Source organism: Canis lupus, chromosome 3 (genome assembly GCF_048164855.1).
Source record: "Canis lupus baileyi chromosome 3, mCanLup2.hap1, whole genome shotgun sequence".
NCBI classification, from domain to species: domain Eukaryota; kingdom Metazoa; phylum Chordata; class Mammalia; order Carnivora; family Canidae; genus Canis; species Canis lupus.
The window spans coordinates 70,931,990-70,955,370 of record NC_132840.1 but is presented as its reverse complement, the minus strand read 5'-3'; the positions used below and the strand labels follow the sequence as shown (position 1 = coordinate 70,955,370).

The 23,381-nt window shown below is 49.4% G+C and overlaps 1 protein-coding gene across 9 annotated transcripts in view; it reads left to right on the top strand.

The window, feature by feature from the left end:
• The window catches only part of CADM1 (cell adhesion molecule 1), a 325,352-nt gene extending 311,146 nt beyond the window's left edge, over positions 1-14,206 (top strand). For all 9 annotated transcript variants that reach the window (XM_072822114.1, XM_072822110.1, XM_072822118.1 and 6 more), the window contains 2 exons: positions 9,060-9,191; positions 11,192-14,206. In XM_072822114.1, coding sequence (XP_072678215.1) covers positions 9,060-9,191; positions 11,192-11,310 — 251 coding nt within the window. In that variant the 3' untranslated portion in view covers positions 11,311-14,206. The remainder of the gene's footprint in view (positions 1-9,059; positions 9,192-11,191) is intronic.
• Positions 14,207-23,381: the final 9,175 nt, after the last annotated feature.

Here is a 23,381-nt window from a genome sequence, read left to right as displayed (position 1 = left end):
GATCCTTCTCTTTAATCTGCATTAAAAAATTATGCTCGTGTGTAGTTCAGTGATTTAATTATTGGCAGGCCTGGGGAGCTTACCGGGTTCTACTTTGAACCCTTTCATTCACTTTTTGGGTGTTAACTTTATTGACGATGGACCCACAAGAGTTTTGAATTGTTTTATCAATTACATCTGCTGCTTCCTGGTGACAGCTGGTGGTTATTGCCACCCATGTGGAATAAAATAGCTTTAAGCATATTTATCCTTCTATTTTATTTTAAAACTTTTAAAAAATGTCCGCACCGCACTGCCTCCCTCCTTTCAGCAAGGGCCTTTGGGGACTATTTAGCAGAGTGCCTTGGCAAATATACAGTGTGCCAGAGAATGGCCCTCTGGCACTATCAAAGCAGTCTATCAGTCTTCTACTTTAGAAGCAGAGGCACCGACGAGAAATTCCAAAGCTGTCATGCTTCCCCATAACATGTTTTCAACTCTGGCCCTGCAAATGAGAAAGTGATCTAGAAAAAAAATCCCACGTCTCCTTCACAATCCATAGAAAAGTATGGGTGGAGCGCAAACTCTAAATGGCTCTGATAATCCTTGCCAGCCATGATGGAAGACTCTAGGTGAGCCAACTAGAGTCCCCTAAATGAATTCTGAAGGAAACATGGGCTCAGAATAGTGTAAATGTAGATAACAGAAGCACATAAAGGCATTTGAATCCAGATTATCAGTTCTGGGAGGGGCTAAATAACCAGCTGGTCATGGTATGCATCAGTCCTCCAAGTCGGCTGAACTTGCTTGAAGTGTATGTGGGAAAACACAATAGATAGAACATGAGGGGGGAGGGGAGTCTCCTTGCCCCCGCCTAAAGTGTGGTCCAGATTTGGCAAACAGGCTCTTGCACTTCTGTGGCAGACTAGCAATAATGATGATAAAGAAAAAACAGCCGGGCTGTGTAGACAAATTCAAGATACAGCTCATAAATCTAAAGTCTAGTAGTATTAGCTTGTATTTGTACAGTTCTTTCCAGCTTACAAAACTCTTCCACAGATTAGCTCATTTGCTCTTTGCTGAGCACAACCATTTGAACTCCTGTGTGTGCTAGGTCCAGGGCTGGCCGCCAGGCATGCAGTGCTGAACAAGACCAACCAGGAGCCACTGTGGAGTTGATGCCGCAGGCCCTAGCTCTTACAGCTACTTTCTAGCGGGGCAGCCAGGCTCATGACACAAGATAATGGCAGACAGTGGCAAATGCCGTGGGAAAAAAAGTGGGAAAGGTGAACATGAGTGACCAGCCAGGAAGAGGTGGAGGCCAGTTGAGAACAAAAGCTCACCACAGAAGGCCACTGGGACAGGGAGAGTGAGCCAGCCCTGGGAGGATTTTCATGAGCATCCTAGCAGGTTCATTAAGGAAGGGTTGTTAGCCTCGTTTTACACGCGAGGAAGCTGGGGCTCCCAAGGTTGAATGATCCACTCAGGAGGCAGAGGCGGAATTTGAACGAATGGGTCTTCAGGCCTCTGCAGAAAATGGGACTTTAGTTTTAGAGTAGTTCTACTTTCGCCTTGAACCCCACAGGCTCTCTGCTCTGGCGTCTTCTTGGAAATCCTTTTCCTCTTGGACTCCTTTCAATTCAGTGTGTGCGTCCAGGGAATGAGGAGGGAAAAGTCAGGGTCTCTGGAGCCCATCAGGAGTAGAACCACATGCTGGCTGACCTGGAAAGATCTCTTCTAGCATCAAATCAAACTTTTTCCTTCAAAGGAAACTTTAACCTCAGATGATTTCGGTGCCATTGTCCCATTGTCCGAAATGATGGGGTCAGTTTCCCACTGAGATGGTCCTATAGGCCGTGGTTAAACTAGAGTTCCCTATTTTAAAATTCCGTTTAATACAAGGCAGTAGACTGAAAGAATGGTATCGGGTCCATGGCAGCTTGTCCATGGCTTTCCCCCGATGTGAGTTTGAAGGTCATTGGAGTGCTGATCTTCCCATAATCCAACATGCTGCTGTTTCCTTCATGGGGAGGAAGGAGGCCATCAAATAGGAACGTTTCCTCCAAACTAGAAAGTTGCCAGGCTACAACACAAAATGTGAATTACAGTTCTACAGGTTGGACACTGCGTTGGGGTGACTTCACCATATTCATTAATCCATCCTCCTCACACCCCCAAATGCCTGAGGTCCACAGAAGCATCTTTCTCCAGAGAGATTCTAGTGGGAAATGTATGTTTGGAAATACTTTACGATTTTATCCTCTTTATCAGCTGTGTGCTCTTTTAAGGAAAGAGGTTCCATCCTCCATGCCTTCCTGTTGCCTAAAATGGAAAAGGCACTCACACTTTTAAGTCTTTATTATGAGATGAGTGGGCTCATAGTGTGCCTCCTGGTCTCTGGGGACACTAAATATTTGGGAGTATACCCTCCTATTAAGGCAATTCTGCTGTTGGGTAAAATAACTAAATGAAGTTACCTGAGATGGGAGAAAAATCAACATAAAAATATTTGTTCTCATATTTAGCTAACAATAAGTACTTAAGATCCTCATACTCAAATGGTATACCTGGAATCACAACCTGGCCCAAGTGGCCGTCAGCCTTGACCACACAGGGCAGCTAGGCCATCAATCACACTGGGTGCCATTCTGCAAAAATGGAAGAGGGCTTGGTGACTTCAACTCTGCAAGTGTTTATGGGGCAGCTCGCCATCTGAGAATGGTGCTGAGTGTACATACAGCCCTTACCACCAAAGAGCTGATAAGTATTTGCCTTGAGTCTGTAATATTAAAGAACTGGGACAAAGCCCTCCTTGGGCTTTAATATTGCAGATTTCGATTTGACAGACACTTACCGAGTACCTCTGATATGCTGAGCTCCGGCCCCGAGAGGCACTCTCCTATTCAGCAACACGCTGGCCTCTCAGAAACAACCCTGTGAGATGTACGCTTGTGCTCAGTGACTCAGAGTGGCTGATGCACCTGCCTGCAATCACAGAAAAAAGTAACAAAGCCCCGCTTCCGCCCCAGATCCAACAGCAGGTCCAGAGCACACTCGTTGTGGGCCCTGCGGGAGATGAGATCCTACGTCTCCTGCCTCTCCTGTTTGGGCTTATTTCTGGAGGATAATCTAGGCAGTGACAGCCTACAAGAGCCCGAGTCCCTATCACGGAGTAGTGACAGTGTACAGCCAAAACCTGTGTGCAGTCCTTCTCATTTAAATGAATGCATACTGGGTTCTGGGCGGCAGGAGGATGCTGAGTGCGGTTTTCCTTTAAGTAAGGCCTAACTTAGTTCCTTTGAAATGTGAGGATAGCTGCGGTTACAAGGCTAGAATTAAATGCAGCTGAAGGGTAGTACCAGCTGCCTGGGATGCTCCCTGGATCTTCCTGATTTTCTTGCCTTACATTTATTCCTTCCCTTCCACTTTCTAAGAAGACAGAAAAGAAAGGTTATGTTACATAGAGGCTAGCGTGCTCCAATATATATTAACATCTTAATGGGAAAGCTGCGCATGTACTGTATACATTTACTACTCTCTGACAAGAGAGAATTAAATGTCAGAAGGATTTGTAGCATCTATAATTGAATTGGTGCTGAGAAAAGCAAATCTTAAGGAAGAATAACATATTAGGATTAGCAAATAATGTGGCATTTTGTCAGCGCATGCCATTCAGTGTGTTCCCCTTCAAGGTAATAAAGTCGTGCTCTTTAAAATGCACACTTATTTTTGTTGCCATGAAGGGAGCACCAGTAGGTGATGGGAATGAGCAGTTACGTTTGTCAGATGGTGCCAGGTCTCTTGGTTTGTCGTGTTTCATTTTTTGTCTTTGAGGTCACATTCTGGTTTTGCCTCAGATTTGGAAAGTCCACCATCAGGCTTTTTCTTTCTTCCTAGCAAGAAGTAGCAAGTGACATCACAGTCATTAAGCGTCCTCTAAGATAGACTAATCTCTATGGTCCTCGGAGGCTGCAGGTAGCATTTTGATTATAAGCACGGGATTCTGAGACTTTTTCGTTAAACTGACTTGTCCAGCAAGACCTCAGCCCAGGAAGAAGGCTCAAACCAAACCCAAGCGACAGAATTGTTGCAAAAAGTCAAGAATCGGAACTCTTTGCCGGTTGTTCATTAGGTACAGAAATGGCAGACAATTAAACCTATGAATTGTCCAATACAGAGAAGCAGACTGGTATCATTAGAACCTCCCCCATGTTTTAAATATTAATTTCTTAAGGTGAGGCCTAAGGGAGTCTGTAACCTACGGGGAGAATGAACAGATCTATTTAAGAGGAGTTTCCCCTCTCCCCAAGGCCAGGCAGCCTGAGCCAGGGATGTTCTGAGATGTGAAGGTAACCCACCCTGGGGCGGTTGCCACACCCTCTGCCGAATGTTTTAACTGTATGTTATGTGTTAACAGGGTTAAACTCCAGCTCCTCACAGGTAGGAAACTTGGTGCCCTTTTGGCAAAAAAGACCAGCCTGGGCTGCAAGGTGGGCAGGCCACGGTTGCCATGAGCATCCTGCTCAGGGACGTCCTCTGCCAGAGGCCCTGTTTGCCAGAAGCTTGTCTGGGATATACCGACCACTCCCTGACTACCCGTGAACCCCTCTGCCTTTGGCAATGGGGCCTTCTAGGCTTAGCACAGATCCACGATGAAGGCCTTTGCAGGGCAGTTTCTGTTCGGTGTCCCATGCCAGGTGGCGAAGTAGCCATAGAAACTGAGATGTGTTTGGAGAGCCCTGTTTCACACAGGCAGCATGACTGCCGGCGCGCTGCATTAAGGATGGTTCTGGCCAATAATTTGAGGAGGGAAAGCAAGTGGAGTAAAAGAGGAGTCCCCTGGCGGTGGGGGGAAGGAGACTGAAGTTCCACTAGCCATCACTTTTCTTGGCAGGCCCTGGGGAACCACTGCCTTTAGAACTTGCCCCCTTTTCTGTTGCCCATGAGGAATGGAGTGAACCAGGTCACCTGGCCCAAGGTAAAGAGAATCGAGCAGTTGGGGGCATCACTCTTGGGAGTTTCTTTGAAATGTTTTTGTCCTTGCGGTTTCTAAGATGCTAATGCAAGCCAGGGTGGTTGAAGCTGTGACCCAAGCAGTGGTCGCCAACTTAACATTCCACAAGCAGCTTGTAAACTCTCACCTGGAGCCAAGTTGTTTCAGCTTTTTGCCAAAAGAAAAGCCAACTCACGAATACTAAACAGCTCATGATTGATCTGTCCTTAAAGAGACTCCTGTCACACTTAGAGCCACAGACAGGGCTGCAGAAGGGGACAGTGCAGGCAGGCAGGACTGGGCCACAACCGTGAGCCCATGTGGCCTCGTCCCAGCATTGACGGAACGCGCCTGAAAACCAGGACTGTGGGACACTGGGCCTAAGTTACTCAACGTCCCACGTGCGCGATTAGGGTGACATCCGTCGCTCCACCGGAACATGCTTGGTTCAAGGCTGGAATAGCCTTGATGCCAGAAGTATACACCAAGCAGAAACCTGGCTTTTACTCTGAAGGATGACGGGGCTGAGCTTGAGCTTGGTCCCAGAAGTAGGAACCCTCTTAGTAACACCTGTTACTCTGTTTCTTAAAAGAACAAGAAAACATTAACCTTCTGAACCCAAGAGCTGGTCCCTCGCCTGAGGACCGGGTGTGTTTATAAGTGCTTTCCACGCCCGCATGCCCTTCCGGTGTAGAAAGTGGGGCAGCCAAGGAGTCCGGCTCTTTGGTTTCCTTCTCTGCCTGATTCAGAAAAGGAACCAAAAATCTGGAGAGGATGTCCCCCGCCTCCCAGGAGAGTTCACAGAAGCAGAGTGAAAAGGTCTACACCCCAAGAGGTGCAGGATCCTCCTGGATCCTTGGATGATGGTGAAAGATACTTTCCCAAATGTCCCACTTCAAAGTCATTTCTCAAGCACTGGCCAGAGCTCTTGCTTTGTAGAGCGGAGCACGAAGGGCCAGGCAGCCCTTGGACTTCGTCAGAGCCGTGCTCCTCCTGGTGGCCGACACTCCTGCAGGCTCCAGTTGTCCTCTTAGGCCACTTGCCCGCTGCTTCTTTGTGCAACATGCTATTTGCTTCTCGCCTTGAGCGAGGCACCAGCCCACGGGTGCAGGGCGGGTCTGCCCTGATAGTGGGTAACCAGCTTTCACCCGACCCCCCACCACCTGGGGCCAATCAAGGGCATTCTGAACCCTACCCCCCCCCCCCCCCCCCCCGCACATGGAAATGAGGTGGGAGTGAGCGGAGACAGGACAAGGCGCTGCTCTTCATGGAGGACAGTGAACCCCAGGGTGGGGTGGGCGGGAAGAGGCGCTGAGCAGCTCCCAAGCTGTAGTGTTCCCTGTAAATTAAACACCAGTTACCTTCTGTGTCCATCTGCGGTAATTGAAGGCAGGGAAAATGTCTCGGTGATTAACTGGTGGTAGTAAACTTTCTTATCAAGTGAGTATCAGGAGATAGCTGGAGAGATTACCTTTATAAATAGGTGTCTGTAAAATATGTATGTCCTTGAGGGCAGGGCGGATCACGAGGACCCCAGTGTTGGACGTGGGCGAAGTGCAGCACTGAGCACATATAGCCCGAAGTTCGTGGGGAGCAAAGATCACAGGAACGGGCTTGGCTAAGGAAATTAATCCCGCAGATACATGGCCTGTGGGGTTTTTGTTGATCAGAGAGCTTCTTGGCCTCTCCGGCTTGCTCTTCTCAGGCTTCTAGAATGTTCCTGTGCCTTGGCAGGGAGGAGGCAGTCTCCTCACAGTGGCCACGAGGGTGCCTTCCCCTGGACGGGTTATTTAGGTGTGTGCCTGGGACCAGGATGGCTTCTGCACGTTTCTCTCGGTCTCCCCGGGATGGACCCCCCGCTTCATCTCCTGGCCCTCACGTTCTCCTCTCCTCCCTAGCTAGTAGCATCGCTCTGATTCCCCACCCGCGCCCGAGACATGGAGAGCTAGTGGGAGCTACTAGAAAGACTCCTTATTTTTCGATAAGTCTGAGGCTCGTGGCAATCGGAGATTAGTTCATTTTCATTCCCACAAGAGCCCCTGTTTTGACAGCTCCCTAAGGAAAACAGCTTCCTGGCTTCCCCGCCGCTCTCGTCTTCCCATCAGCGGTTCGGAGTCTGTGCAGCTGGGCGAGAGTCTCCTGGGTGTGAAGCACCCTCCTCCAGCAGATACCCTGTGTCGAGGGGCACCCCCAACAAGCTCTGTTGTCTCTAGAAGAAAAGAAAAAGTTGCCATGGCAGAGATCTGCTTTGTTGGGATGACTTTCAAGACGCAGAGGCTGTTGCATCCGCAGTAGGCAACACTTTTGGCCGAGGAGGGCGATGCGTGTGCACCGCGTTTCAAGTCGAGCTTATTAGACAGGTTGCTGGAGGGGCTCGCACATCACGGAGCGGGCTAATTGGCTGCAGTGCACTCTGCCTCCAACCCATCTCCCTTCTCCAATTAAACTCCCATCATCCTGTTGTCCTGGGCGACCTGCTGCTGCCTCCGATTTGGCATTTCTGTTTGGGTTGGGATTTTTGGGGTTTTTTTTTTTTGTAGTCCTTTGAAAGGTAACTTAATGAAACACTTTAAATACTTCGTTTTTTAATTTAAACTCTTTTAATTAAAGCACTTTTCGTGGAACCCTCAGTCACGAGTTCTTTCCCCACATCCTTCAGTACTTAATCTCAGAGCAGAATTGGAAATATCGATAGAAAGTGTAAATCATGCCCTCCTGCTGAAAGCATTGTATCAGGTTTCGGCTCAAAAGAGCACCATTACCTTTAGCTGTCACGGATCTGTACACTTGATCGATAAACTTCAAATATTATTAGAGGTGGAGGCTTCAGAGATTTGCTCTGTTCTTTGGAGAGAGACAGAGATAAATCTTTCTTAAAAATTGACTTGAATTTGCACTCTCCGTCTTCCCGGTGAAATGCATTTCTCTCAGGCGTCCAGCAACTGCAAGGGGGACAGATTTATAGGCCATGTGCTTCTTGTACTGAAAGATTTAAATGGTAAATCCTTCACATATGACTTCACAAATCATGTAAAGTTAAAAGATTTTTACCGTTTCTGTTGCTGCTGTGCTTAAATTGTAAGGTACAGCTAGTAAATCATTTTAATGGAGGTGTCGTACTTGACTCAATAAAAAAAAAGACAATGGTTTAGCTTCCACTCCAAAATGTTAATGTATTAATCAACGGGAGAATAATTGTTTTTTACTACATTATAAATCTCGGGTGCCATTAGGACTTCAGCAAGGGGTGATGTAGCCACATTCCTAAATTAAAATTGTTTACACTGCCATACATCCATTCTGCATCGCCATAGCTCATTCTGGGTTCATTTTGGAGTTGTCCCTCAGCCAAACATGTCGTCCCTCAGTCGGAAGAAGACATCCCGAGGGAGTGATGCTTATAAAGGAAAATTAATTGCCTCGTGAAGTGTTAAATAAATAAAATAAAACCCGTCTGTGGCAATGGACAATTATTCCTTGCTGTCTTTTTTGAAATAGGTTTTTAGGTTTTCGATTGAGGCTTACTCCCTCATACATCCTAAATGTAGCAAGCGTGTCACTTGTCTTTAGTCTTATAAGCCTTGTTTTATCTCGAGGCAGCTGTGGCTTGTGAGCTCCTTTGCCTGTGCACGCGCCTAGCAGGGAAGAAGTCGCTGGGCCCTTCCAGAAGGGCTCCTGCCGCCTCCCCCTGGCAGCTCCCGTCACCGCCCGAAGGTGCTGTCCCGAGCGCCCTGAGTAGCTAGGTCAGCCTCCTCCTTAGGATCTGCAGCTGCACACAGCTGGAGTGAGCGCTAAGACCAGGCCAGGACTGGACAGACTGTTTCTTCTCTCCCCGGTCCCTAGGCTTGTTCCACATGCATTAGCGCTCCTCCGCTGCTTATAATGAAATTGCCTTGTGGGGAGAACAGATCAATTCGGCTCTGGACAGGTCAGTCTGTTCCCTTGGTGTAACTTGATCCATCTGGCTTGTCTCTCTGGCTCCTCCATTATAAAAAGAAGGTGATCTCTGACCTGGAGGCAGTGTGGCCAGGGCTGCTGGTGTCTTGTAATGAGCTCTACATCCCTATTCCTTTTCTGATTCCAACAGATTCTCGAGCAGGTGAAGAAGGCGCCATCAGAGCGGTGGATCATGCCGTGATCGGCGGTGTCGTGGCCGTGGTCGTGTTCGCCATGCTGTGCTTGCTCATCATTCTGGGGCGCTATTTTGCCAGACATAAAGGTAAGCAAGGTGCTCTGGCAGGCAGGAGGCCTCCCGTCGCCGCAGCCCCTCCATTTGGGGACTTGACAAGGCGTTCCTTGATAGGCAGTGTGGAGTATGTGGCCACATAGCCTATCGATGATTCCTGAAACTGGCAGAGAAAAAAAACAAAAAACAGAACTCTTAGCAGCTGCTGATGAGGACTTCGAAGGCTGATGAGTAGCACTTCTTGATTTGGATTTTCTCTAAAAGCTTTCTAGACTTGTTATTCTGCAATCCATAATTGGGGAGAGAGCAAAAACTGTAAAAATGGGGGCCGGTGTGTGAGGTGGGGCGTGAACCCCAAAGCAATAAACGGGGAAAGAACGTGCTCGTACCCTGCTGCTTTCTGGGAAGCAGGTGGACAGGCAGCGCTGCCTGGCCCCAAGCTCCGGGTAAGCTGGTCACAGCAGCTAGAACACTTCCTTGGTTTGATGTGCCTTAAAAGCCACATAAATATGTATTTTTTTTAAATTATCAGTGCAATTGATTTAAATTGCCATTAATCATCACACTTATGAACTGTGCAGCCTGGATGGGCAATCATCTTTTCCAACGCTCCTCCTCTGTGCCCCATGCTGCTCCAATCCCCTTCCCTCCCCCCCTTGGTAATTTATTCTCCCCTTTCTTTGTCGGCCCTTGTCCCTCTCCGCTATTTTTCTCAAGCGCTGTGCAGTGAGCTTGCGGGGCTTTCCCATAGCATTAGCTGCAGGCGCTTGCCTACTACTGGATTGTAGGATTTGGGTTTGGGGAAGGTCCCTTGAGCACAGCAATGGAGGTCCAAGGTGCTTGAAACCCCAGTAGGACCCACAGTGCCCATCTCACACATGAACCATTTGGGGACCCTCTGCCCGTGCCCAGGAGGCAGCCCCTGGGGCCGAGAACGCCCAGTCTCTTGGTGTTGAGCTTGATAGAGCCAGAAAGATGAGGCCAGAGAGCAGGGCCGAGTCTGCTCAGCAGCTTTGCGGACCAGGGGGCAGTGGAAGGAAGGGGATAGGAGGGAAACATCTGACCACCTGCCTGCTTAGATCCATCACGTACGAAAACCTGGAAATACAATAAGTGTATCAGCCTTTTTTTTTTTCCTTAAGAATCTTCGAGAACACAGTATATAACAGGAGGAGGGCTGTTTGACTATGGTAGGCAGTGTTAGCTCTGCCTAGATGTCCTACTGTGGTGCAGTCCTTGTCTCTCTCTGTAAATTCTCCCGTAAATGGTTGGGACTTGCCGATAAGAGTGTCTCCAGCTTTGGAACGTTCTGTGTGTCGTCATTCTAAAGTGGCTGTGCCAATTAGCGAATCCATGAATCCGGGTCCAGGCTAGAGTCACACCTTGAGTGAGAATCGCTTGTCCCTTAAGACAGACCCCCCCGGCCTCGATCACAGCTGTCAAAATATCAAGTTGCTTCTCGATCTGGAACCCCACTCTGTAGCGGGAGGCTGCAGACGGTCAGACATGCCCATGTGTAAGCCCCCGCTGACGGACAGGCAGCAATGACCCCTGGAGACAGGAGACAGGGGTCCAAGTAAACGATTTGAGGCGGCCGTAGAACATCATCAGGGCCCTAATTCATTAATTGGCTAATTGCTCTTCCTTGCTTTGGTCTTTAACCATGTACGCGCACATCTCTGATCATTGGTCCTGGTGTTTACTGTTCACACGTCAGTCAGCAGCTCTCCAGCTTTCTGCATTTTTAGCTCCCACTCACGTCTTCTTCTGCCGACACCCTCTGGTCATAATCACTGCTCTAATGTCTCATTTGCTGAATTATATCGCAGCGGTTCAGTTGGAGTGGTGCCTTTGGAACCCCCGGATCCCCATTTGTCTCACCCACCTCGCTCTCTCCTTCCAATTGTTTTTTTCCCCTCTGCTGCCTGCACACCACTTCGGCTGATGATGGCCATAAAGCAAGTTGCCATCTCTGTACCACTTTACACAGAGGCCATCAGACAGTCACGGTGCTTTACCCCTTCATCTTTCAGGTACATACTTCACTCATGAAGCCAAAGGAGCCGATGACGCAGCAGACGCAGACACAGCTATAATCAATGCAGAAGGAGGACAGAACAACTCCGAAGAAAAGAAAGAGTACTTCATCTAGATCAGCCTTTTTGTTTCAATGAGGTGTCCAACTGGCCCTATTTAGATGATAAAGAGACAGTGATGTTGGAACTTGCGAGAAACTCGTGTGTTTTTTTATGAATGGGTGGAAAGGTGCGAGACTGGGAAGGCTTGGGATTTGCTGTGTAAAAAAAAAAAAATGTTCTTTGAAAGTACACTCTGCTGTTTGACACCTCTTTTTTTTTTTTTTTTTTTTTTGTTGGTTGGTTGGTTTTTGTTTTTGTTTTTTTAAGTTTTATTTCTTCCTACCAAGTCAAACTTGGATGCTTGGATTTAGTTTGGGTAGATTGCAGAAAATTCTGTGCCTTGTTTTTTGTTTGTTCGTTGCGTTCTTTTTTTTTTTTTTTCTGTTTTTTTCTTTTATTTCTTTTTTTCCTTTGTGCTCATTTGTTTTTTCCAAAACGTTTTGGATTTTTTTTTTTTCCAAAATCTCCCATTTTGGAATTTGCCTGCTGGGATTCCTTAGAATCTTTTTCCCCTGATTTTGTTGTTGTTTTTTGCTTTTGTTGTTGTTTATTTTTGAACTGCTTTATGTTCAAAATTCAGTTTCATAAAAGGAGAACCAGCACAGTTAGATTTCATAGTTCAGAATTTAGTGTGTCCATAATGCATTCTTCTCTGTTGTCGTAAAGATTTGGGTGAACAAACAATGAGGACTCTTTGCTGCTACCCATGTTTCAAATACTTAGAGCAGTGAAGACTAGAAACTTAGACTGTGATTCAGAAAATGTTCTGTTTGCTGTGGAACTACATTACTGTACAGGGTTATCTGCGAGTGAGGTGTGTCACAATGAGATTGAATCTGTCTTTAATTCTGTATCTGTAGACGGCTCAGCATAGATACCCCACACTGTCCAGAAAGGTTTGGGGCGGAAAGAGCTCCTCCTTTTTCAATGCCCTAAACAGACCTGACAGGTGAGGTCTGTTCCTTTTATATAAGTGGACAAATTTGAGTTGCCACAAGAGGGGAAGGTAGGGAGGGGGGGGAAGCTAGTTCTGCTCTGGTTATTTCTGTTCCAAACGATTCCATCCGCCTTTCCCAATCGGCCATACTTCTCACTAATTTGTAGGAAAAAGCAAGTCTGCGTGGCGTGTGAATGACTGGATGGGACAGGGTTTTTTGGTGTTTTGGTTTTTTTTTTTTTTTTTTTTTCCTTTGTGCTTAGTTAGGAAGGCAGTAGGATGTGGCCTGCATGTACTGTATATTACAGATATTTGTCATGCTGGGATTTCCAACTCGAATCCGTGTGAAACTTTTCATTCCTTCAGATTTGGCTTGACAAAGGCAGGAGGTACAAAAGAAGGGCCAGTATTGTTCTCACACTGGTCTGCTGTCGATCTCAGTTCTCGAAAGGTCAGAGCAGAGGTGGAAAAACAGCATGTAGGGATTTTCAGTTACTTAATCAAAACTCAAATGTGAGTGTTTTTATCTTTTTACCTTTCATACACTAGCCTTGGCCTCTTTCCTCAGCCTTAAGAACCGTCTGCCAAAAAATTACTGATCCTCGCATGATGGCAGCCATAGTGCATAGCTACTAAAATAAGTTACCTTGAACATATCTTAGGTGGGGAGCCTCGGGAAAAGGTAGAGGAGTCGAGTTACCATTTACATCTTTTTAAAGAAATGTGGGGATTTTCACTGAAACGTCTAGGAAATCGAGAAGTAGTCCCGAAGGACGAACACTAAACTCTTACCATATGTTTTGGTAAGGTTCCAGACTCCAGAATACAGTCCCTATGGAAAGATGGCATCAAAAAAAAAGAGATCTATATATATATAAATATATATTATATAACATTTTCAGTGGGTAATTTTGGATTTTGCAAGGTACATTTTTACTATTGTTACATTATGTGGAAAACTTAAGCTGATTTATTTAAGGGGAAAAAAGTATCAACTCTTTGTTATTTGAAAGTGTTGTTTATTTTTCTTGTCTTTGTTTTAACCTTTGATAGAACCATTGCAACTACGGGGGCCTTTTGGGAACGGACTGATATGTAAAAGCAAATCCATATTGAGCAGCATTTTGTTTTCCCCCCTCCTATCCCTCGGCACTTAACCAAGGCAAAAAGCCGCCACGAACATCCCTTTTTCAATGAATTTTCCAATGTGCAGCTCTATTCCGAGCCCTTAGCACCCATTCTGCCCATAGTATAATCGCATCAGAGGGTGAGAACCATTTAGCATGTCTTTGAAAGGTCTTTTCAGTTGTTCTTTTTAGGGGGAAAAAAAATAGCCTACCATTGCTCACAAAATTGGCATCTCATTTTTGGGACCTCCCATCTTTGTTTTGAAAAGTGTACAGTAGTGCAGTGTTCCTAATGTAACTTTATGGCTTACAATGTTGACATGTCTCAGGTTCATGTGTTTCGATTGGTGTTTTCCGTCTCAGGTAGATTGCAAAGTGTAGGCCCCACACATTGGAAAAAATAATAATAAAACAAAGCAAAAACAGGAAATTATGGGTTTTAGTTGTATATTGGTTTATGTATTTTTTCTTAAGTATACAGTGCACTGTTTGAAATGTATTGTTGAGTATTACTTTGTACAGGTTGATCACTTTTTTTAGAGTGAAGAAAGAACAAACTTGTTTTTTGTGTTTTTTAAAGGAATATAAAATAATGAAGGATGTATAATTGATGCCAAATAAGCTTGTTCTTTAGTCACACCGACGTCTTATTTTTCCCTTTAGGCCAGTTCTGTTTTTAAGGTGTACATGAACAATGTTATGGTGTAAGAAATTCCATATCCATATGTTCCCATTCGCATTTTGTATTGGTTCATGTATACCATTTTTACAAAAAAAAAAGAAAAAAAAAAGAAGTACTATAAAATATCTGTCTTCTTAATAAAAAAAATTAATGTTACCAAGTGATCCTTTACTCTCTTTATGGACTTCTTACGGACGCCGGGCGCGAGAGAAGAGCGGGGGGCCCCGGGTCCACCTTCCTCCCCAGGGTCGGGCGCGGCGCCGCCAGCGCGGGCGGTAGGTGCCCCGGAGAGGCTGCGGCCGGGCTGCGAGCTGCCTTCTGCCCTCCGTCACCCTCCCCTGCCCATGCTCTCTCCTCCTGCTCAGGGGACAGGCCGGCCAGGTGTGCCGGCAGCGTGGACTTGGCGATTTGTGCAGGTGCGACGCAACGGCGGCCCCCACCCCCTTCACCCGCCACCCCCACCAACCCCCCTGTGTTGGCTGCTCCACCTGTCTCTTACTTTGGGATTTCGTGTCTTAACAGCTCATTCCGCCTTCTCCATTTCAAGTGCTCTCTCCTTTAACAAAAAGATGGTGTGATCTGCGGAGGACCGGCTGGGTCGCCTGTGGGAGATGGTTCTCACTCGCTGTTTGCAGGCTGCGGAGAAGGCAGGGCCGGTGCGCCCCCGGGAGCAGGTGTGTTGTTACCCCCCACCCCCCCTTGCCTTGCCTTGCAGGCCCAGGTGAACAGTGACTACGCTTCATGGTGACTGATCTCTCAAAATGCGCGGGGATAATGTGTGAGCGGCCCAACTGCCCTCTTCCCACCATCCGCCCGGCTGGGGTGGAGCTTCCTTTTCTCTCTCTCAGGCAGGTAATGGGGACAACCGGGCAGTGGAAAGAAAGGTAAGCTCCAGAAAAGCCAGACGGCTGGGTATCTCATTTCAACCGCCTCCATCCTGGCCTGGTCCCTTGCCTGGCTCTGTACAAATCGGCCAACCGGCTACGTTGTTCCCCGGCATCTGCTGCGTGTTCTGTCCTGGTGGACACCAAGAGGTGTAAGACAGTCACCGGAGACTAACAGGCCATCGGTTCCACCCACGTGGAAACATGAAGTGGGCCTCAGACATGGGGCCGCGCTGAAGATGGCTAAGGAGCCCTGGGCATCCTGGGGGCATGTCTTGGAGGAGGGAAGTGTGCCGGAGAGCCAAGACAGCTTCCCCGAGGAGGAGGAGGGCCCCCAGTGGGCCCAAAAGGGTATTTAGCAAGGAGGGAAGGGGAACCGACGGCACCCGGGGCAGCAAGCCCCACCAGGCCGCTGGCCAGTGTGGGGAGACTCCAGCAAACCAGGCCATGAGAGCTGCAAGGTTGCATGGGTCTTGTGGCTGTCCTCAAACCCAGACACGGGAGTCCCGATTTCCAGGGCCGGTCTGGGCCTTTGCCAGGGGCACAGAGCCGTGGGGAGCACTGACTCATCACAGCTGTTTAGAGAGGGTGATAGAGGGCTGAGATTAGGAGTACGGGTTCCAGTCCCTGCTCCGCCACAAACTAGCTGGGGACGGGGGCAAGTGACCCAACCTCCCTGGCCTTGGTCTCCTGCTCCGGAAGGTAAGGCTCACCCTAAGTACCGTTAGGAGACATACATGGGCTAAGCAGGAAGTGCTTAGCAACTAAGGTGCCAGACACAAGGTCAGCCGTACAGGATGGAGGGAGATGGAGTGGAAGGGTAGAAGGTTCCCCACGGCGGCCGAGAGGTGGGTACTGCCCACGCGGAGGGCCTCTGGGTACCCCCACGTGTGGACGCCGCACGCCCTGGTGAGGCTTGCCTTGGACGGCGTAACCAGCCCATCCCCTTGCCTGTAGCCTGACGCCCCGGATTCAGCTATAACCCACAACGAAGGGACCCAAGAAGTTGACGGCCCAGAGGCAGACGTGAGGCGGCAAGTTGCCTCACATTTGCTTAGGGTTCCACAGGGTATGCAAATGAGGAGACGCCAGAAGCCGCCCACGTGAGCGGGAGCTTGATAAGTTGCCCGGGCCTTCGTTTGGGGTGGGAGTGAAAACGGCCCTCGCTTCCTCCGGGGGGTTCTCACAAATGTTTTGGCCTGCTCGCGTTCTCCAAATACATCAACCGGAACCCCGAGGTGATACGCGGGTGTTAATTGGTGCAATCTTTCACTGTCCTCTGTCTACTTGAAATGTAATTCTTGCCCTACCGTGGCCTCGTCCATGGAGAAATGTCCCTTTGATTCTGTCATCAGGAGCCTTAAAGCAGCCAGGCAGTCTCCACACTGCAGGTAGAAGGACCCCGCTTGAGTGGAAGCGTTCTGCTTCGTTACAGAATTTGCCTAGGACCCTTTTGGTCGGGATCCCGAGTCCACGGCCCCTGCTCATAAAGACCTAGCAGCCACAAGCCTTCGGAGCAAAGGTCTGTCCACAGCCACCCACGTGTACTTTGGAAAGATTTCCAAAATGACGCCGTTGCATGTCCTAAGCCATTGTCCCCGGGAAGGAAAAGGGGATTCTTGGCCGCCATCTGAGGACCCTGTGGGCCAACGGGCACCAAGCGGCGGGCCCGTCATAGGCGCTCAGCCAGGGGCACTTCAGCACTGGGAGGCTGGCCGAGCCCCTGGCTGCTGAGTCACACTTGGTAGTTAGCATGACAGGTCACCAATTCTGTATTTCAAACCTTGACGTTTACACGTGCAGCTTTCGGCTGGGTGTTGAGCCTGCCGTCCGGCCCTGGGTGCAGTGCGAACAGCCCCGTCATCCTCGGGGACCCGCGAGAAAACAGAGGGACCTGTCCCCTCCCCTGGTGAAGGACGCGCTGGGCAATGGCTAAGCAGAGCCTCCCTCTTGCCTGCCTGTGTGGCGAAGGGCCTTCAGAATGACGTACGGCGGGTTAGAAAAATCCCACCACATTCCTTGCCCTCTTCGTGTTCATCTCAAAATTGTCAAATGGGCCTCCGACACCAGGCACCGTTTCCAGTGCCCCCCGGCTCCCCGCCCCCAATCGTTACACGTGCCAGAAAGAGGGTGTCAGGTGCAGGGATAATGTGAGCACCCCAAAACGGACACTCGAGAGCAAGAATCTTTTTGCAAAAATCTCCCCGTCCTCCGTTTCCAGGCTCTTCCCTACGCAGAAAATGGTTTTATTTTTCATTCTCAAGTCTCCTGCCCCTGCTGGCCAGGGCCCGGATATGCACCTCGGGTTTGCTTCCTCCAACCCCTGGGATGAATCCCAAGGAGGCACTGGACTCAAAGTCCACTGCTTTCTCTTCTGCACATGCACGCCCGGTCCCCTCCCTTGTGATCCTCCTCGAGGTGTTGAGCTGTGGAGGTGGTGATTCTGGGAAAAGTGAGGAATCCTAGAGAGAGGGTCAGATCCGCGCTCGCTCCAGGCCGGGGTCGGCGGCTGCTCTCCCAACGTGTGCGGGCTCACAGTCATATTTCAGACACATGATCGCCTTAAATCTTCCTTAAGTGCTATCTTCTCAGGTTAATTAATCACCAGGCTTAAACTTGCTGTTACCAGCAGGAAGTCCATCCCGAAGTCAGCAATGTTACGATTGCATCTTCTAATACTGTTTATCCTGCATTAGTGTTTACTTAGGGGGAAAATTGATCGGTAATTGATATTTCAGTCTTCCAGAGCTGGTGTTGGAAAAGCCTAATGCAAGTCTTTAATAGCAAGCAAATATTTAAATCCCTTAATGGTTGCTGAATATTGAAATGTGTGACTTTATTACCCTTTTTTGGTTTGTTTTCTCTGTAGTTGTGTATTTCATCGTTTAAACTTGCAACGGATGCTGGCAGGCTCGAGTCTAGCTAATCCACAAAAGCTGTTTGCCCAGACGCAGCAGACCTGATTAAAAAGTATTGCTATGGCAGGAAGTCTTCTGCACTAATCAGTCTCCGTTAGCTAGTGACGAAATTACTATCCATCTCTCTCTCTTTCTCTTTCTCTCCCTCTCTCTAGGCCTGTTTTCTCTAACCTCCTCTCCCAGAATAAAGTGATGGGGGCAGCTATAGTGTTGCAATTAGGAGCATGAATCTTTTATCGTTTGGACAAGGAAGGGGAAATGCCATTACTGTCAACTGAAATGTCCTCCTTGGGTTTTTTGCTCCTACTTCCCTGCCAAAGCCCATTGCTGCTGCTGAAAGTGTATAACATTCACAGCTGTTCTTGATGGCTTGATTCTTAACACAGCCAGAAATGTAGCCCGGGAGATGCTTAAGACAGTTTATGGAAAATAATAGATTTCCTTGCAGAGACACCAATGCATCGAGAAGGGTCTTGAGTCACGTTAGACCCAGCCAAGATCACCAGTTTTCTCCCTTTCTGGCTTCAGTTACAAAAGCTTCTTGCTTTCAAAAAAAAAAAAAAAAAAATGCAGGCCCTCTTGAATCCTCTGTGTTTTCCCGGTTGGTTTCTATCAGCACCCACAAGTCTCTGGCTTTGGCGCCCACTGTCTCACCACCCACCTCCAGCAGCCGTGGGATCTGACCAGAAGCAGTGCCTTCAGAAGTGGAGAGACCGGGATGCCGCAGAGTGGACCAGAACCACCCAGAGAGCCAGCCGATGGGAGCTGAGACTAGGTCGTCCAGCCTGGGGGCTCCAGAGACAGAGGTGGCTCTGGTGGAGGCCACCGCCACCACCCTAGCACGCAGGTGGGGGCCTTCCCTGTGTGCCCACCCCGTGTGGCCCTCGGGAATGCCAAGGAGTGGTGTAGTTAGTTCGCTAGCTCCGGCCGCACAGCCCCTTAGGTAGGCACTTCCCCGGAACCAAGCTCCCTGTGGCAGGTCAAGAGGGAGTGGCTCCTCGGTCACCAATGTCTGGAAGGCTCCGAGGACAAAACCGCAAACGGTGCATCACAAGGTTGCAGCTCTCAGACTGTTTCTGCAAATGCATGTCAAAAGCCATGTGTTCCTTCGCCCCAGAGTGCCTCCCCAGTCACGCCAGGAAGGGAAGGCGGCGGGCACAGGCCGGCAGGCACCGGCCGCCTCCCCCCTGGCCCCTCGGCTCCGGCTGCGGCCGCCAGCACCCCCAGCCGCTTGCCGCCACTCCCCCACTGTTTTCATTCTCAGCTTCTCCTAAATGGAAACCATTAATCATACTAAATTGTGCAATGATTCCATGATAGGGAGAATGCTGATGGCAAAAATCATTCTCCGTTGTTGTGCCAGGCAGGCAAAAGGCAGAAGTATTCGCTCGTTGCCCTGCCTGGCTCCTTGCAAATGCTGACCGTGTGTTTGCCCACGCAGCTGCCTCTGTGCACACAGCTTATTTTAGCACCGGGCTAAGGCATTCCAACTGTTGACAGACACGAGGCGCCCGTCACCTCTTCCTTATTCCAAGGACGGCCAGTAAGACTTAGAACCATGGGCACTCCCGGAAGTCCTTCCCATCTCGGGGGTGGGGGGTAGGTGGGGGCAGGTGGGGGGGGCACAGATCAGGGGGACGGGCGCTGTGAGGCCCGTGGAAGCCCCAAGGGGGTCTCGGATGGGCTGAGCTGGTGGGGCAAGCTGTGCCCCCCGCACACGTCTGCCAGCTGGATTTCAGAAGAAGCCAGGTGTGGGTACCAAGGAGGCTTTCCGCCTTTCAGAAGTTGATGTCTGCTTCGCTTTCGACAAGCCTCTTTGTAAGCCACCCCTTCTGAATTAGAATCATTTTCCAAAAGCTCTTAAGCTATGATTAATGCCAGGGCTGTTTTTAACAATCATCCTGCCAGTCTTAAGCTGTAGTCATTTTCAATAATTTGGAGTGCTCAAAGGCAAGCCAGGAGTTTGTTGACAACAAAACCCATAAGAGCACAGCCAGGCAGCCACAAAAGATGGAAAAGCAAAGGGACCATTTGGGCTTAGCTGGCTTTTTGCTCCCAGAGTTTCACCACTAAAAGTTTGATTGAACGCTCACAATGCATTAAGGATCCAACTGTGAACATGGCTCGGCGAGAGGGCTGCCAGCCTGGCTTTTGTGTGAACAAATGAGCAGCGTGTTTGGAGGGCTCCTGGTTTATTTATGGACATGTGTGGTTCATTCATGCCATCCCCAAACCAGAGGGCCCTCGTTTGTCTTCCCTTTGCCAACATCAAAGACCGGGAAAGAGATGCAGTTGCTTTGCTCTGGGGCTGTTTACTCCTCGTGATGCCGAGCGAGTCCGGGCCAGGCTCTGGGAACCCAGCTCGGTGGCCCGCCCCGGCCTGTCCCCCCGGCGCGCCGACCGCCTTCTTCGTCCTGGCGATCTCACGCTAGAGCATCCGTCTGTTTGAAAGCCCAAGCCGAAGCTGTGGCTTGAGGTGTCCATGATCACAGATTTACTTAGACGCAGCTTCAGATGGCGCTTATTTCTAGCTCATTGCTTCCTCCGGTAGGAAAGGGTCAGCTCTGGGTGACGGGAGTTTAACCCAATGAATGTGCCGTGATTGATAGATCTTTGTCGCCATCCAATCCCGCCATCGCACTGGCTGTTCCGTGGGGTCTCTAGGCAGCCAGGGAGCATCCGGACTTCCGGGCAGAGCCTGGAGCTTTCCTTAGCTGACTTCCAGTCGACTCCCTCAACCATGAATCACCACGGGGTCTGCGCTGCTGCGACCAGCAGGGTCTCGGAGGCTTCTATCACGTTCCCTGTAGGTCCCTACTGGCTTCAAGCCCCTCTCTTCTGAGGCTGAACGAACAGATGTCTAGCGTTTGGTCTCTGAGTGGTTTCCGGGTTGGCCAGGAGTGCCCCCTAAAACACTCCCAGTCCACCAGTGACCAGTCTCCCCGCAACCCTCCCCACCCCAAAGGGATTTCTCTCTAGGTGTTTCCTCAGCAGCTCTGAGGCCTCACTGGGGCATAAGCCCCTCCAGCATGGCACCCGCCTTAGGACCCCTGGGCTCTGGGGAGATGAAAACTTTGCTCAAAAAAAAAAAAAAAAAAAAAAAACTTTGCTCCACACCTGCCTCCTCTTCCCTTACATCCGTCTGCCAGGTAACAGCATCAGCAGCCACTCGGCCTGGGGCCCTGGGGGCCACCCATCCATGATTCATTCCTCCCTCTCCCTCATCTCCAGCTTCCAGCCCATTCCCGAGTCCAGCCCACTGCCCCCAAGCTCATCTCTGCCTGACCCAACCTCATCCACAGGCCCTTTCCTTCCCACGACGGGACAGTGACAGCCTCTTTACTGGTTTCCCTCGCCCTGTCACTGTCCCAGTCGGTAGTAAACCGGTCCCTTCACCACCCCACCACCGCCCCTGGCTTGGAAACCACTCCCGCTTGACCTGCTGGCTGCAGAATCCATGCCCATGCTCCCCGTCTAAGTCACCCTAGTTTGGCTTTCCAGCCTCCCCCGCTCCCTCCCCCCATGGCCTTCCTGCACCTGCACGGCTGCTGGTACCCCTGCCCCAGCCTCCGGAGCACCTTGGCCTCAGCCCACACCCCTGCCGGGGCCTTCCAAGCGCCTCAGCCTCGGCCCAGTCTGTGCCTTCGAGCATTCCAAGCGTCCTTCCCCTGGGCTCCTCCTCTGAACGGGCCCAGCCTCCCACGCTTCCCTCCATCGGAGTCCTTATCACAGATCCCAACTGTTTACCTTGCTGTCTCCCTCAATAAAACAGTCAACTCCTTGAGAGTAGAGACTGTATCTGATCCAGCTCTGTATCTCTGAAGCCACGCGCGGTATCTGGCCGTGTGCTCAATAAATTATTGAATAATAAGAGAGAGGTTTTTTTTTTTCCCATCTATGGTTGGATGGGTCTTTCATCTGCCTCTTTTCCTGGAAATATCCTGGTCAGATCTGCTTTCTCTCTTTCTTCTTTCCAACCAGCAATGCTATAGTTTCTGGAAATCCCTCTGCTCTGCTGAATTTTTCTTTGGTTTCGATTCCATCCTGGTCAACTTCGTTTTGTCCCATCCTTCCCCTTTTCTCTCCCTCTGGGCTGTTTTACCCATTAAGGTCAATACAGGTAGTGCCTACATCCTCTAAACATTTCCAGGCCCTCTGAACATACGTTAAGACCTGGAAAGAAATTAAAAAAAAAAAAAAAGAAAGCTCCAAACACAGAGAAGAACACTGTAAAATCAAAATTATTTCATGTTTAATTAAATATCTACAAAACTGTAATGTTGTCAACCAGTAAACTGCTACCGAACTGAACTGGTAAATAATCACGTATAAATTGTATTCCCGGGCTTGCAATGGATTGGCCATCGTGCAGGATAGAGGCTCCCAGAGCCTGCAAAGGTCTGAAAACAGGCCCACCTGTCTTTCTTTCCTTGCCCCCGTGTCTCCCACCCTCTCGTGCTCTCTCTCCTCTCCTTTTCTGAATCTTGCTCCCCAAACCAGAGCCCACAGAGCCCGGGTTTGTGAGGGAGCCGGCGCAGGAAAGGCCCAGACCTCCCAGGAGGGCCAAGTACCAGCGCGGGGGAGCCCTCCAGCCTTCCTGGGGGGCTGCCGCTTTGCAAGAATCTGACAAATAAATACACCGGGGGACTCAAGATGGAAAGCTGAGCTGCCCCAAATATGCAGAGAACACCGTAAACTTCCATTAGGACCAATTCCCTTACTTTCGGCAACGGCGGTCAGCAGAGATATCTGACCCGCAAGCCCAGCTTCCGATCCATACGGCAGATTATCAGTGTGGACACCCGAGGCCTTGGAGGGCAGTTGACTTCTCGGCCCTACTGCCGTCTTCCAGCTTTTGGGATTTGTTTTGGTGTGCGTGTGGGAGGGAGGCAGGCTGGTGATGAGCTCCGGCTCCAGGAGCCAGCATTCATGAGTAGAGTTTCCAGCTGTGCCTTTGATTCAGCCCGTGACCTTGGGCAAATTGCTTCCTCCCCGGGCCCTGCTCTCCATCTATAAAGAGCCTCAATCCCAAATTGTTTCGAGTTATTTGTTTGTAAAGTACTTTGACATCTCAGATCCAAGGCACGGTAAAGAGCAGAAATACCGCTGTTGTTACAGTGCATTTAAAAACCCAAATAAAATGTGTTGCAAGCTCTCGGGTTGAAAATTAAGAAGCTGTAATAATCGACCACTAATTCCACTGTTGCTTTATGCTATCCTTGCCATGCTGAGATCATGCAATTTTTGCCCTTTCTCTTTAAAAAAATAAATAAAGCTTCCTTTGTGAAGGACGGATTTCATTTAGTAAATAATTTTGACTTGTGTAATTACTTCTGTGACTTTTCTTAACTTGACTTAGCTGGAAAAAAAAAAAAAAAAAAGCCTTCCCCCCAGCACGGCCTTCCATCCCCGTTGCTCCGTAAAGTAATTGTGCAATTAGGAAGAAGTGGCCGGAGCTTCGTGTTTCTCTATATTTTAAGTCGGGAGTCTGGGCTCTGACTCCCTGCTTGCTGGAGTGGGCGAGCCAGCCCGTTATT